Source organism: Leptopilina heterotoma, unplaced genomic scaffold (assembly GCF_015476425.1).
Source record: "Leptopilina heterotoma isolate Lh14 unplaced genomic scaffold, ASM1547642v1 Lhet_135, whole genome shotgun sequence".
Classification (NCBI taxonomy): Eukaryota; Metazoa; Arthropoda; class Insecta; order Hymenoptera; family Figitidae; genus Leptopilina; species Leptopilina heterotoma.
The window spans coordinates 3461352-3476856 of record NW_025110854.1 but is presented as its reverse complement, the minus strand read 5'-3'; the positions used below and the strand labels follow the sequence as shown (position 1 = coordinate 3476856).

The 15505-nt window shown below is 28.6% G+C and overlaps 1 protein-coding gene across 1 annotated transcript in view; it reads left to right on the top strand.

The window, feature by feature from the left end:
• The window catches only part of LOC122497640 (otoferlin-like), a 202637-nt gene that overhangs the window by 98013 nt on the left and 89119 nt on the right, over positions 1 to 15505 (top strand). The window contains exons 15-20 of the mRNA XM_043604881.1: positions 8180 to 8332; positions 8978 to 9247; positions 9809 to 9980; positions 12884 to 13107; positions 13493 to 13564; positions 13631 to 13765. Of these exons, the coding sequence (XP_043460816.1) occupies positions 8180 to 8332; positions 8978 to 9247; positions 9809 to 9980; positions 12884 to 13107; positions 13493 to 13564; positions 13631 to 13765 (1026 nt within the window). The remainder of the gene's footprint in view (positions 1 to 8179; positions 8333 to 8977; positions 9248 to 9808; positions 9981 to 12883; positions 13108 to 13492; positions 13565 to 13630; positions 13766 to 15505) is intronic.

Sequence of the window (15505 nt, the reverse complement as noted above, 5' to 3'; positions counted from 1 at the left end):
CTCTGAAGAAAGGTCATTCATAGGGGGTTGAGTTAACTTGCCCTGTGAAGTTTTCGACGATTCGTCCTTTTCTTCGAGACCTTTTTCACCTTCGGTGGCTGTTTCGGTGTTTTCATTTGGAGGAACCGATTCCCGATCATGATCTAGACTGGCCTCTCTGCTGACGGAACTGGACGTTGAGCTCGATGAGTCACTTAAATCGGACGAAGAGTGACGTTCTAAGAAAAAATTAATTTTTGAGTTCGGAATAAAAGACACGATTTAATCACAACTTCAGAGCAGCGGTTAATTTTTGTCAGAGAAATTAATCCGAACTCTCTTAGAAAAGTAATAACTTAACGTAAGAGAATTTTTTTTTTTAAATAAATTGTAAAAGTAATAACTTTCAAAGAAAAAACAACAAATGTCGTTCTTTTTACGCAGATTCTATAGTCATAACTGTATCTCTCTTATGGGATAATGCCCGCGGAGAGCGATCTCAACGTACTGGCATGATTTTTTGTGCAGGATCTATAGTAATAACTATCTCTTACAGGTTAGTGCCTGAAGAGTGATCTCAAACACAATCTTGTTTCCAAAGCTCATCAAAGACTTGCTATGAAATTTCCGGTGCGTCTATAAACAAGAAATAGAATTTAGGTTAGTATACTTACTGCGTTTTCGATGTTTTTTCCTTGATTTTTTTCGATTTTTTCAGCTCTTCTTTTAGAAGATGTCGAATTCCCTGTCTGAGCGTGGATCTCTCATCATCTGAATCACAAGCACGTTTTTTATTTTTACCCATTTTTTCCGAGAACCATGTGGTCACTATAACACAAAGAAAAAGAATGAGCAATGCCGACAGGCGGCCGGCGGTGCTGGCGTTGGACGCTAGTGGCGCTGTTCGCTTTTATTTTAGCTTTATACATGTGGTTATTCTGGCGCAGGAAAAGGGACTAGCATTTGATCTTGGAAGAAGAGGCGCGAAATACAATATTGCATATGTCCATCCGTCAATTATGTAGTATTATAATTATTCATATTATTAATTTATTAAATAATAATAATAACAACAATAAAATTAATAGTTAATATTGGCGGATGTTGCAATTACTTAAATAAAATAAAACTTTCATCAATAATTTTATTTAACCCATTAAGTCCCATGAAGAAACCAGCCATTGTATTAAAAAACTAACAATTGGATTCATAGGCAAATGGAAAAAAATATATACCTGTTTTTTTGTTTTTAATTTCTAATTTTTTAACAACAATTGTTTAAACAAATTAATAAAAATTTTTAATTTTTTGAAAACTGTTAACGCCAATTGATTCTACGTGAAACAATAAGAATGTTTTGTATAGGTCATTTTTTTCTCCAAGTCGTATTTTGTTGACAAAATTGTTATAAACAAATTAAGCTGGGTAAAGGGTGTTTCATCCCAATCATAAACAAATGGATTTTAAGTAAAACTAACAATTGGATTTATAGGCAAATAAAAAAAGATTTACCTGTCTTTTTGTTTTTAATTTCCAATTGTTTATCAACAATTGTTTAAACAAATAAATAAAAATTTAAAAATATTTTTAAAAAAATTGTTAACGCTAATCGATTCTACGTGGAGAAATAAGAATGATTTGTATGGGTCATTTTTTTCTACAAGTCATATTTTGTTTAAAAAAATGTTATAAACAAATTAAGCTGGGTAATAGGGTGTTTCATCCCAAGCATAAACAAATGGATTTTAAGTAAAACTAACAATTGGATTAATAGGCAAATGGAAAAAAAGGTATTCATATTAAATGTATTTAATTTCCAAGTGTTTAAACAAATTAATAAAAATTTAAAACTTTTGAAAACTGTTGCTTGGTATGAAACACTCATTCTCCAGCTTAATTTGTTTATAACAATTTTATAAACAAAATACGACTTGGAGTAAAAAATGACTTATACAAATCATTATTATTTCTCCACGTAGAATCGATTAGCGTTAACAATTTTCAAATATTTTTAAATTTTTATTAATTTGTTAAAACAATTGTTGTTAAACAATTGGAAATTAAAAACAAAAAGACATGTATATCTTTTTTTTCCATTTGCCTATGAATCCAATTGTTAATTGTGTAATACAATGACTGGTTTCTTCATGGGACTTAATGGGTTAAGTTATATTAAATAATTTATTAAGGGGACCCGCACCCGAAATTTCAACTATATCAGAATATAATTGAAAAAATTTGGTATATTTTTTTTCTGACACTATTTTGATTCAGAAATAAGGTGAACAAAAAAAAAATTTCATGATTTTTTCGAAAATTAAAAATTTTTTTTTTATTTTTTTTTGTAACTTTTGACAAAATTAAAATTTTACAAAATCTATGCCCTTAATTGTACAGGGGGTTGTAAGGAACTCATTAAAACAAAAACCATTAAAAAATAATAAAATTTGTGAAAGAAGAAGCATTTTTTGTAAATTTATGGTATAACATTTCGATGTTATACCATAGATTTACAAAAAATTAAAATTAAAATTTCACAAAATCCATGCCCTTAATTGTACAGGGGGTTGTAAGAAACTCATTAAAACAAAAACCATAAAAAATAATATAATTTGTGAAAGAAGAAGCATTTTTTTGTAAATTTATGGTTTAGAATGTTATACCATAAACTTATAAAAAATGCTTCTTCTTTCACAAATTTTATTATTTTGTAATGGTTTTTGTTTTAATGAGTTCCTTACAACCCCCTGTACAATTAAGGGCATGGATTTTGTAAAATTTTAAATTTGTCAAAAGTTACAAAAAAAAATCAAAAAAAAAATTTTTTTAATTTTCGAAAAAATCATGAAATTTTTTTTTTATTCACCTTATTTCTGAATCAATATAGTGTCAGAAAAAAATATACCAAATTTTTTCAATTATATTCTGTTATAGTTGAAATTTCGGGTGCGGGTCCCCTTAATTAATAAATAACAACAAACGAAGGAATTAATTAAATTTTTAAATAGTAAAATAGTAAATAAATTAAAATAATGTATTAAACATTTATTAAATTACTAAAATTTGAATTAATTAAAAATTTTTTTTGTTATTTTTCATGAATCCAAAAATTTAAAAAAAATTTGTCTGACATATTGGATCCGCCATTTTGAATTTTGAAAAAGTGAAGTCATATTCGTAATCAGCGACACCGAAAACCCCCGAGTAACTAGTTTCAGGCAAATCTGGTCGATTTTTAGAAAAGTCGTCCGCCATATTGGATCCACCATTTTGAATTTTGAAAAAGTGACGTCATATTCGTAATCAGCGACCCCGAAAACCCCCGAGTTACAAGTTTTAAACGAATCTGATCAAATTTAAAATTTAGTCTGCCATATTGGATCCGCCATTTTGAATTTTAAAAAAGTGAAGTCATATTCGTAATTAGCGACCCCAAAAACCCCCAAGTAACTAGTTTCAGGCGAATCTGGTCGATTTTTAGAAAAGTCGTCCGCCATATTGGATCCGAAATTTTGAATTTTGAAAAAGTGACGTCATATTCGTAATTAGCGACCCCAAAAACCCCCGAGTAACGAGTTTCATTAAGCTTTTTGAAAGCCATTGTCTAAAATGTCTATTTGTTTATATAATTTGTTTAAAGCAATTAAAAAATGGGTCTACAACACCATTTTACAATCCAGAGAACTATAGGTATAAGTTAAAATACTTAGCGTTAAAAAAATACCCATATTTTCGAGATAATAATAAATATATAAAAAATGCGTTTTTTTCAATTGTTTATGCAAATTTAAATAATTATGAAAATTGAAAATCAAAAATCAAGCTCAAGCGATCTCTTAGCAATTTAATCAAGATTATTTAGAAAAAAGAAAATCTAAAATCGGTTAAGATTTGTAGACTCTAAGTTATTTTGAACCCTACTTTTCAATTTCAACCCACTGTGGAACGTATCAGAACAAAGTAATACAAAAAATTAGTATGGTCCGTGCCAATCTTTAGTATTAACCATATTAATAGTTGATACGTTAATACGATTAAATAACCATGAAGGAGTATAAGGAGACATATCTCCAATGGGAAAATTGCCTGATATTGACTGTACTTCTCTGCAGTAAAATCGACAGGCACGCGAAAAGTAATAGCCTCATGTTCACTGATAACAGCGCCGCCAAACGGGAGAAATAAGTGCAATTTTACATTTTAAGTATTTTTATCTTTGACAGCTGATTGATATTTAAGATTAGAGGATCCTCTGAGTATTGTATTGTAAAATAAATCAACAGAATTAAATTGTTTTATACGTTATATAAATAGAAAGGACTCCAAATGAACAACCAAAAATTCTTTGCATTAAATTCATAAATGTCTGTTGGTAAAAGTATAAAAACTTTTACCCTTACAAAATAGTATATTAAATAAACTTACCATTCTTGGTGCTTTGAAAAAACACTTCTTTCAGAAGCATTTTTATTTGCTTTATAACTTGACATGCATTTTTTTATAAAACAATACATATTACTTTTATTTTATTGTTATTATCAACTTGGTACATAACCAAAAAACTACGTAAACAAAACTTTTATCATGGACAGCATGGAGGGTATATATTCTCTCCTGTAGGGGCGCTAATATCAGTGAACAAATTTCCGGTATGCGAATTTGCGTGCATGGCGATTTTACGCAGTTAAGTACAGTCAAAAGAGATGCATATACATACTCCTCCTTATACTCCTTCATGTAAATAACATAAAAACATCGTTTTCTCCTGTTTGACATGATCATGTTAAATTTTGAAATCACAAAGTCTTTCCGTGTACCTCCCTCTCTTTCTCTTTATCATGCTTTCTCTATTACTGCGGACAGACTGAATGAATGAATTAGAAGATTATTATAGTTAGAACAGTATTTATAAAAGTAGAAAACTACTATATCAATATCCTTTTCAAAAATAAAATAAACAAAAATTTTAAAGACAAAAATCAATAATCAGAAAACTACTTATTCGTATTAATAATAAGCGTATGGTACATTTCATGTAAGGTATCGTGGCGTGTAAGGTATGGTGGCGGACTTATCAAATCTGGCATGTAACGTCACATCTGAAGCGCCTTATCACTATGGTCGATGTCTTTTATCGTGATGACATTTTATTGCAGTAGTATTAATGATCAAACGCGTGCTTTGTACTTTAAGTGATTTTGAATAAAAAAGTAGTGAAAAAAAGAAAAAAAGTTTTATTGGATATGTATGTTAACAGTGCCAGAGTGAAGATTTTTTGAAAATTGAGTCTGGTAAATGTATGGAAGGTATTGTTTAGACCTTGGACAACAGTTTTTTGTATTTTACATTTTTCTCAATTCGCGCTGTATGAAAGTAACACCATCATATTTTCATCAATAGCTTGTAAGGTATGGTGGCGCAATTTTTGTAACTTACAGTGGCGGATCATTTTTTGCACGAGTTTCAATTGTCTTTGCATTTTTTGTGTACTAATGCCTCATGTGCTCCAACGCAACAATTCTTGAATATATGACAGTTGCGGTCTTCTCTTATTCTAGTTGCGTTAAAACAGCCACCAGCTACTTCACATGTCCAAATTGTAACCATAACTGAAGTGAAACTTTTTTTTCTATAATGTAAAATCATCAGTTTTTTCTCTTTTTATTTTTCATCATTTCTAGTAGTTTTCACTGAATTTAAATTTTAATAGCCGATTCTGACAGAAATATGCTTAACCCCTTAACTGTTTCAGAAAAATACAACATGATTGTCCCAAACTGCCCAGCGGAATCTGATACTTTTTCAAATAGTATAATATATTTAAATTATAACTAATTATTCAATTATTTTCTAAAATATCATTAATGACCCTCATAATTTCTTATAATATTGATATAAAGAAAAATATCTATCAATTTATTTACAAATTATATTTATTTTGAGTGATAGTGAACACGACCCACGGGTGGGTCGGAAACAGTTATGGCCATACTTTTTCACGACCAACCTGTGGGTCGGAAACAGGCAACGGGTTAATAGATGTCAGCAACTGCCTGCATTTGAAATTTTGAAAAATATTGTTTTTTAAGAGAGAGAGACGCAAAAAAGAAAGTGTCCGCCACCATACCTTACACTCCCCTACTTAAATTCAATGATGTCCTTATTTTTTGAGAAAACATTAAACGGGTCTTTTTCATATGAAAAACCACTCTAATATTATAATTCTTAAATAAATTAATAAAAAAAACCTTTAAATTCGTTCACAAAAGGTAGAACCAGAATTTTATTATTATTAAAAGGTACTCTCTGATTATTATTCTCATTATGAAATCTGGTGTCAGAAAGTTTAATACCTCTGTCTACCAGACCATATATGACAGATATTTTATCTTTTTCTGATGTGCTTGAATCAAAATTCACATATCTACCCGAGAACGTGTCTTTGTGATACCAATTAGTAACAATTCGATTATTCTCTCTTATAACCATGGTATCAAGAAAACTAAGGCGACTATTCTCCTCAACCTCAATTTTAAATTGCATATGTTCATTGAATTGATTGGAAAAATATAGTAGGTTGGCAACGTTATTTTCATCAATAAGGATGAAAATATCGTCAACATACCTACGCCACAGTGGGCCAGAATCGCTATTTTTTGGCCAAAATTGATAATTCTCAAAAAGCGTAAAATGTATGCCAACTAATGATGCTATCTATTGTTTTTGGAGTCGCTGATTACAAATATGAAGTCGGATTTTAAAAATTCAAAATGGCGGATCCAATATGGCGGTCGTCAAATTAAATTTTCTTTTAATTTTCATGAAACTTGATATTAAGAGGCTTTTGTGGTCACTGATTACGAATATGAAGTCAGATTAAAAAAATTCAAAATGGCGGATCCAATATGGCGGACATAAAATTTAAAAATTAATTAAATTTTTATAAAACTTGATATCTGGGGGTTTTTGGAGTCGCTCATTACGAATATGAAGTCAGATTTTAGAAATTTAAAATAGCAGATTTATTTATGTTAATTTTATGCCTCGAATAAAAATTGACGTTTAGGATTTGCTGCATTTAATTTCGCACTCAGGATGTGCCGCGAGAAGGCTCCTAATTCGATTTAACATCCCATCTTTATTTTTTTTTGTTTTTTTAGTTTTTTAATGTTTTTTTTGTTTTTAATGTTTTTTTGTTTGTAATGCTTTTTTCTGAATGTTTTTTTCATTCGTTTTCGTCGTCTGATAATTCTATATTGTCAAGCATTTGCTCGAATTGGGTGGAAAGGATTTGATTTTGGTCGTCTTTTTTGGTTTCAGCGACCTAAAAAACATAGGAATAGACACCCTACTCCACTTTTTTTTAAACTGAAATTCCAACCCCCGGAGCAGGTGTAAGGGGGTGGTAGCGGGAAAATGTCCGATGAAAAAATTTTTCATGGTCATATTCGGTTTCAGCGACCCTAAAAACATGGGGATAGGGGGGTGTGACCTCTGGGTTTTGACTTTTTTTTGTGTGCCTGTGTAATTACACATTTCACAAACGCGCAGCAATTGACGGATTACCCTCTTTCCTTCAAATTATTTTTAAAAAAATTCAAAATTGTAGAAGATACGCCATTTTGAATTTTAATATTATAATTTTAAGGTGAATCCATAAGGAATGTTAATAAAATTTTTAACAAAGAGGAGTAAATAAAAAAAAATAGATTTGAAAACATTTTTAAAATTTTTTCATTATGAAAACTAAATTTTTTTTATTTATTTTATTTTCATTTTGAAGTATATTTTTAGTTATTTTTATTGTTAATATTATTTAAATTTTATAAAAATTACACATGGATAAATATATATTAAATTATTATTTTTTATTTTTAAATTAAAATAAACAATATTCTTTTTGCAAGAATAATAAAAACTCGTTTTATAAATTAAAAAAAGTAATTTTCAAACTTGTAAATTATTTATGATAACAAAGTGACCATGTATCTATATAAACTTGAAAATTTGTCGAAACATGAATTTTTGCATGATTTATAGAGTAATATTTAATATTTTAAATGAAGTCATCTGAGCGAAAAACACAAATACGGTTTAATAACTTTGCACTCAATTCAACTTTATATATATATATATATACATTGTATAAACGAACAAATGCTGTTTGAGGTTTTATAGTCGGCTTATTTTGCAGGGAAAGGAATTTTGCGGTAGATGCATTGCAAGCCCGGTAGTAAAACTCAACTCGGAAACATATTCGCCACCCAATTTTCCGCCCACTTTGCAATGGTACAAATTTCACTCCCAAAGGGAATGTAGCGGCGAGGTTTTAGCAGCTTTTGAACTCATTGAGGTGACAGATGTCTTTTAATCGTATTTTTTTACATTTAGAGAGCTTGTTATCCGCAACGTTTCACTGCTTTTCGAAGTCGTGGGACTTTGTTATTTTTACAAAAAATATTCCATTTACTAATTTCAAAAATATTCAAATGGCAAATTTTTATTATTATTATTATTTCTAAAATTTACATTAAAATATAGTTTATATAAAATATATAACAATAATCATTTAATTATTATTACATTTTAATAATTAACAACTTTCCATAGTATTTATAATACCTATAATTTTATTTATTTAAGTAATTATTTAATGTTATTTACGGTAATAAATAATAATATTCTATAAAGTATTGATAGAAAGATTTAGGGTATACCTCTGCTAATAATAATTATTAACGAATCTAATATTAATTCAAATAAATGAACTGGTAATTTAAAATTTAATGAGGAAAGAATAAAGTAATTTTCACGAAAGACTTGGAAAGTGAGAATACGCCGCAAATTATTTAAAATATCATTAATTAATAATAAATAGATGATATGAAATTAACCTTGTGAATTTATAATTAGTTATTATTTTCATTTCATACTAAAAATTCAACTTGTGCGATTCACTAATAATAATTAATTTCACCTTGAACGCCTAATTTTCCAGGTGGGAAATGAGGATGTCGTAGATTTACCTTTAAACACGTCCACAAACAACAAGATTTATAAAGTGCCCGATTACATACGACCAAAAATGACAAATTATCGTTTAGAAGTGATAATCTGGGGTGTTCGCGACATGAAGAAAATTAATTTTGTACCCGTTTATAAACCAAGAATAATTATTGAATGCTCCGGTGTGTATGTAAAATCCAATGTAATGGAGAATGCAAAGAAGTTTTCAAATTACGAGAATAATCATTTTGTCACTGACTTGGTAAGAAAATATACGCAAATATAATTTTAATTATTTACATACACACTCAGATTCTAGAATATGTATAAGACGTTATTGAGAAAACCACATGTTGGAAATTCAATGAAAACCAGAATTTAGGAAACTTTCGTCGCGTGCGGAATGTGTTAAAATAAATTAGAGGTGTACAGGACTCGAGGGAATAAACTAAAGTTTATCTCAAAACTTGAAGCATATTGTCGTTGGACTAGTACTATATAAATCATCAACTGAATATTCATCATTTAGGGAATCATGTACTAAGAATAAATTAGATATTCGGAAAATGGTCGGAAAGAGAGGGTGGGGGAGAAGAGAAAATCTTCTTAGTTTACCTAAAAATAGTGTAGTAATGAAAAATAATTTTTGTACATTTTTAAACTGTAATTAATTACCACTTTAATTTTATTATTTAATAATAACTTATTAACTTCATAAACTTCTTCGTACTTATTATTTAATAACAAAAATAGTTAATGTAAAATAAATTTATTTATATTTACAATTTAAATTTTTTTAAAGAGTAAATATTTTCTTTAAAAGGATATGCCGATAGAAAGTGTTTATTGCCCAGCAATTACAATAAAAGCCTATGACTCACGAGGTTTTGGATGTTTTAAATACGCCGGAATTTGCATTATTCCAACTGCTCATAAATTTATTGAGGAATTAATTACCCAAGTGGATTATGATTGTCAAATACACGAAATAAAGGGTATTAGAAGGTGCCAAGAGCTAAAAAAATCATCAACAATATGTAAGACATTTTTTTTAATTTCAATTAATTAAAATTCTAATTGATTTTTTAAAAATTTAATTTAAATTTTAAAGCTTTTTTTAACACTGTTAAAAAGGGAGTTAAAATTTGTATTCCTTACTCCAATTACTATTCACTTCCGAAATTTTTTACAGGTGTATTTAAATTTAATTTTTAAAAATATTTTTTAATTTACTCCAATTTTCGGCTAAATTCTAATTCCTTCGACATGTAATGTAAAACTTTTTATTTATTTACTCCCTGAAGAGGAAATCGTATTGACTTCGAAACGTAGGAGTATTTTTTTGTATTAAAAACCACTTGTCCATTATGTATTCGTGTAATTTATTACCTACTATTCTAATCAAATCAACTCGGACGTAAAAGTTTGTTCAATACAAAAATATCAATTTTTTGCTGAGAACCATATAAAGATCAACTCCAATCATTTTCGCTATATTTTTCCTGAAATCTATACAAGAAAATACATAAATAATGCAAAACTGCAGTTCATTTAATCAAGAATTATTATAAGCGACAAGGGGGTACACACTTTTTACTAAATCGTAAAAAATTTATAGTTTTTCGCTAAAAAAATATAAAGATCTTCTCCATCTAATATGTCAATTTTATTTTCGTTTAGGTAATAGAAATTACCAAAATATAAATTCTATATATTTATAACATTTATTAAATTGCACTGAGAAAACAAATTATTTGATTCAAACAAACTTTGTTTAAATTAAACTTAAAATATCTTTACTATCCCGTATAGAAATTGCCATATTTTGGCTGTAATATAGCATGAAACACCTTCCCACATCGGGGCCAGATCTGGCCAGACTTGGCCCCGATCTGGGAATGTGTTTCATGCTAATAATAGGGACGCCAGATCTGGCCCCGTTAGGGCCGTGGCAAAATCTCTACACGGGATACGATTTGCTTGAAATTTATTACTCAGAGGTTTTTGGGATCGCAGAATAAGAATCTGAAGTTTGATTTTAAATGGATTTAGTCACCACAAAAAAAATTTTTCAGCCACTCCGAAATCTTTTTAAAAATTATACGGCATTTTAAATTTTATAAATTAAAATTCTTATTCTTATTAAGCGACCTTACAAAAAAGCAAATATTAAATTTAAAGAAAATTTAAAAAATTTTCAGCACAAAATGTTAATACAAAATTAAATAAATTTTTTATTTAAAAATTATACGGTCATAGTGGATCCGCCAATTTGAATTTTGTAAATTTAACTTCAGATTCTTATTCTGCGACCCCAAAAACTTCTGAGTAATAAATTTCAAACAAATCGGAGGGACTTTTAAAAAATTTTCCGCCATATTGGATCCACCATTTTGTATTTTTCAAATCAAACCTTGAATTCTTAATCAGCGACCCTAAAAACCCCTGAGTAACAAATTTTAAGCAAATCGGAGATAATTTAAAATTTTGCCGACATATTTTATCAGCCATATTGATTTTTAGAAATCTAACTTCTGGTTCTTGTTCTTGATTGATTAATAATCGGTTATAAATCGATTATTAATCAATTGTTAATTTATCCTGAACCAATTATTGATCTATTGTCGACATATCAATAACAAAGTGTTAACAAAGAGTGCCAATCTAGTACCAATTTAGTGCAAAAATAGTTTCCATTATATTCCCATTTAATTGCCAACTAAGTGCCAACGAGTTACTGACCTGGCACCAACTTCATTACCAACAAGTATTACAAATAATAACCAACGAATTGTGGATTTCCTGCCAAGGTTGGCCCAGGGCATTAAATTCTATTTCACCAGTCTTCCGCCAGTTTAACTTAATTATTGATTAAATAAATGATAAATATTAAAAGATTAAATATTTTATAGGTTTTTAATATTTTTTTAATGTTTACTCTCTAAATCTGAATAAGTGAAATTTCACTTATTTTAAGTGAATATTCACTTATTACATGTTTCAAAACTCTTCCACGTAGAATAAGTGAATATTCACACATGAAATAAGTGAATTATATTCACTTATTCAATAAGTATGTACATACTCACTTATTAATAAGTGAATATTCAAATATGAAATTAGTGAATACTCACATATTAAGAAGTGAATTATATTAACTTATTGAATAAGTTAAAATATATTTCTTATTTAAATGAAAATAAATAATCAGGATCAATGTTTTAAAAAAAAAATATTTATTTACTATCAACTTGTTTTACACTCTTTTCTCTTCTCATTATCAATCTGAAAGTTATAAACATATCAATTTTTCAACTTTTTTAAGCTGAATCCCCAAACGGCCACCCATCCTAATATTAACCGCACGTATCGTCGCTTAACTTTTATGATCTAACGAGAACTACCACAATCCCACTTAATATGTCGCCTTATATTCATAGAAAATTATTGGGTGCTACTTATAAAGAGTTAGCTTATTGTCTTGTACTTTAACGTTTTGTTCAAGATTTCTCTTATTATATATTTAATAATAAGTAAATAAAAAGTTGGTTATTATATTATTTATTGTTAATATAATATTTAATTGAATATTTTCTAAAAATTTTATTAACATTTTAATGCCAATTTATATAATTAAATAAAATAAAAAGTTTTTAATGTATTAACTGAAATGATAAAAACATTGTTCCTTGATATTTAAAAGTATAAATAATTGAAATAATAAGTCACGTTATTAGCGCAGGTGGATTTCTTTTTAACTAAATATTTCACTTATAGATAAGTGGATTTCACTTATTGATAAGTGAAAACAAGTTCATACATATAAAAGTGAATATTTCACTTAAAATTATATAATAGGAAATAATTTGTTAAATAAACATTAATAAATGTGAAACAGTAACGATTCCTGAAAATTACGATCCAGCGGATGAGGAAACGGTGTGCTTGATAAATTATAATAAATTGTCTGGCCAGGACTTTAATTCAAAAATAACACGACTTTTTGAATCGATAAAACGTTTTAGAAAACGCACATCTTCGAAGAATAAAAGAAAAGAGGTGTACGAGCTGGATAAGGATGAAACACATGATTGGTGGAGCAAATATTACGCTTCTCTCGAGGTAAACTTACAATTTCTACCAACAACATTTTTCTCCTATTTGAACATAGTTATATATATATATATATATATATATATATGCACATCACATATTTCTCCTGAAGCAATACCTCTTTTTAAACGAGTTAAAAAAACGAGAAAACCTTTGGAAAACGAAGGAAATTTTTCGCTTCTAACAAAAGTGAAAAACGAATATATAAACATAGGTAATCTTTTGTGTAAACGATATTTTCACAATTATTTAACATTTTTGCAATTTTACAAATAAATTAATATCAGAAAATAAAAAACATAACGCTATTATAAAGTAAACTTTTCAAAAAACAAAATTCACTGAAAATTTAGATATTTATTCTATTGAATAAATTTTTTTGCAAAAATTATAGGAGGAAAGAAATCGAGAACTTGGAATAGTGAAAAATCTTCTTCCAGGCCAAAAACCAGTTCCTACATTTAAGGTAATTTTTGCAAATAAGAAAAGAAAAAACAAGAATAATATATTTTATTGATTTCACACCCGTTAGATTTATTCCACCGAATTAGAAATGGAACCAAAGTTCACGAAATTTCAAGACAGACTACGAACTTTTGAATTATGGAGGGGCAAAAGAACTGGTGATACAATTCAAGACGAGAAGAATTTCGCTGGGAAATTTAAGGTGTAATAAAATTTAAAAATAGTATAAAATAGTATATTGTGTATCTAAGGAGGAAAATCGAAAATCGTTTTCCTCCCGAGTTGCACATACTATTTTTCTAACATACGTATACAAGTTGTTGATTTCTGTACTTAGATAAACAAGATACAGAAAAGTATACTTTTCTGCAAAGCAGTGTCAGCTTTACAATTAGGACAGCATAACCTTAAATTAATCCTTTACAACCTTTACTTTCGATGCGTGTCCCAGGCGGAAAAGTCGGACGAATACCGGATCGTCCAACCGTCTAGCGCCCGCGCCGGTTGAATTGGAGAGTCAATGCCAGTGCAGGCAGTCTGTACCGATTCGGATGAGAATGTCTGCTGGCGCGGTACAAAGTCGGATCCGACGTTCGGTACAGTCTTTCTACTGTCAGCAGTACAGGCGCGGTACAAGATTTGATCCGACCGCCGGATCAAAATTTATACCACCTCGCAACCGGCGTTGTACTGGCATTCGTCCGTCTAACGACCCGAGCGGTACAGGCATTCTACCGACTGAGGACTATATAATTTATTTTATTATTAATATATTAATTAATTTTATTTACTTACTTATTTATTGATTTATTATAAATAAATTATAAGTAATATAAAATAAATTTGATCAGATTTATTTAATATTACTTATTTGTTTATTTATTGATAATAAATCAATAAATAAGTGAATTAAAAATTATTAATTAATTAATTTATTAATAAGAATATGCTTAGAATATAGTAATTGTTACTAGTTTTCAAATTAATTTTATTTTTATATAGGATAATTTTTTTTATAAATGCGCTTTTAAAAATCTTACCACAAATATCTTTTAAAATCTGACAAGTTTTGCTATTTTTTATAATAAAAATTAATAATAATAAATTTAATCCATCATGCTTTAAACATTTTTTGTATTAATAATTTTTAAAGAGTTGAAAGTACATTCGTACTGGCATTCTATTGCAAAATGCGTCCGGCTCGGTGCAGGTTTCAACCCGCTAAGCACCCGGCGTTGTACTGGCATTCGTCCGTCTAGCAACCAGCGCGGGCCAAATTATATTCTTTATTGAAAATTAAAATAAAAGAAACGTTTAATTAACTATGCAAGGTGAGTGTTAATTAATATTTAATATTTCTTTCAAATTAATTACATTCATCTTTTTCTCTTTTTTAAAAACATTTATAAAATATAAATGAAACGCAGTAAGTTACACTACCGTCGGGAATTATCGGTACGGCTGCACGCGCTCGGCCCAAAAACATAACAATCTTTAAGGCACGATTTTTTTGTAAATACAAATGTCAGAAAATTAACAAATATACCACTCGAAAGATTATTAAATTCTACGATTAATGGTACATAACTGAAAATTTTAATAATTTATACAAAGATTGCAGCAATTGACAAATTTGACAAAACAATTTAAAAAATAAAATTTTTTTGGAAATTTTTTCAACCCCTGCACATTTTTCAAAAATTGCAGAAAAAATTTGAAACTTGTATAGGTGTGATCATTCAAGTCCCATCTTTAATTTAAGACCAAAAGAATTCAAAAATCTTAATCGGTTAGCGAGATATCATTATAAATGGACGAGCATTTTCAGCCAAAAACCGTTCAAAATCGACTAATTCAATGCATTTGTCAAAAAACATGCTCGGACGTTTATAATGATATCTTACGAACCGAATAAGATTTTTAAACTCTTTTGGTCTTAAAT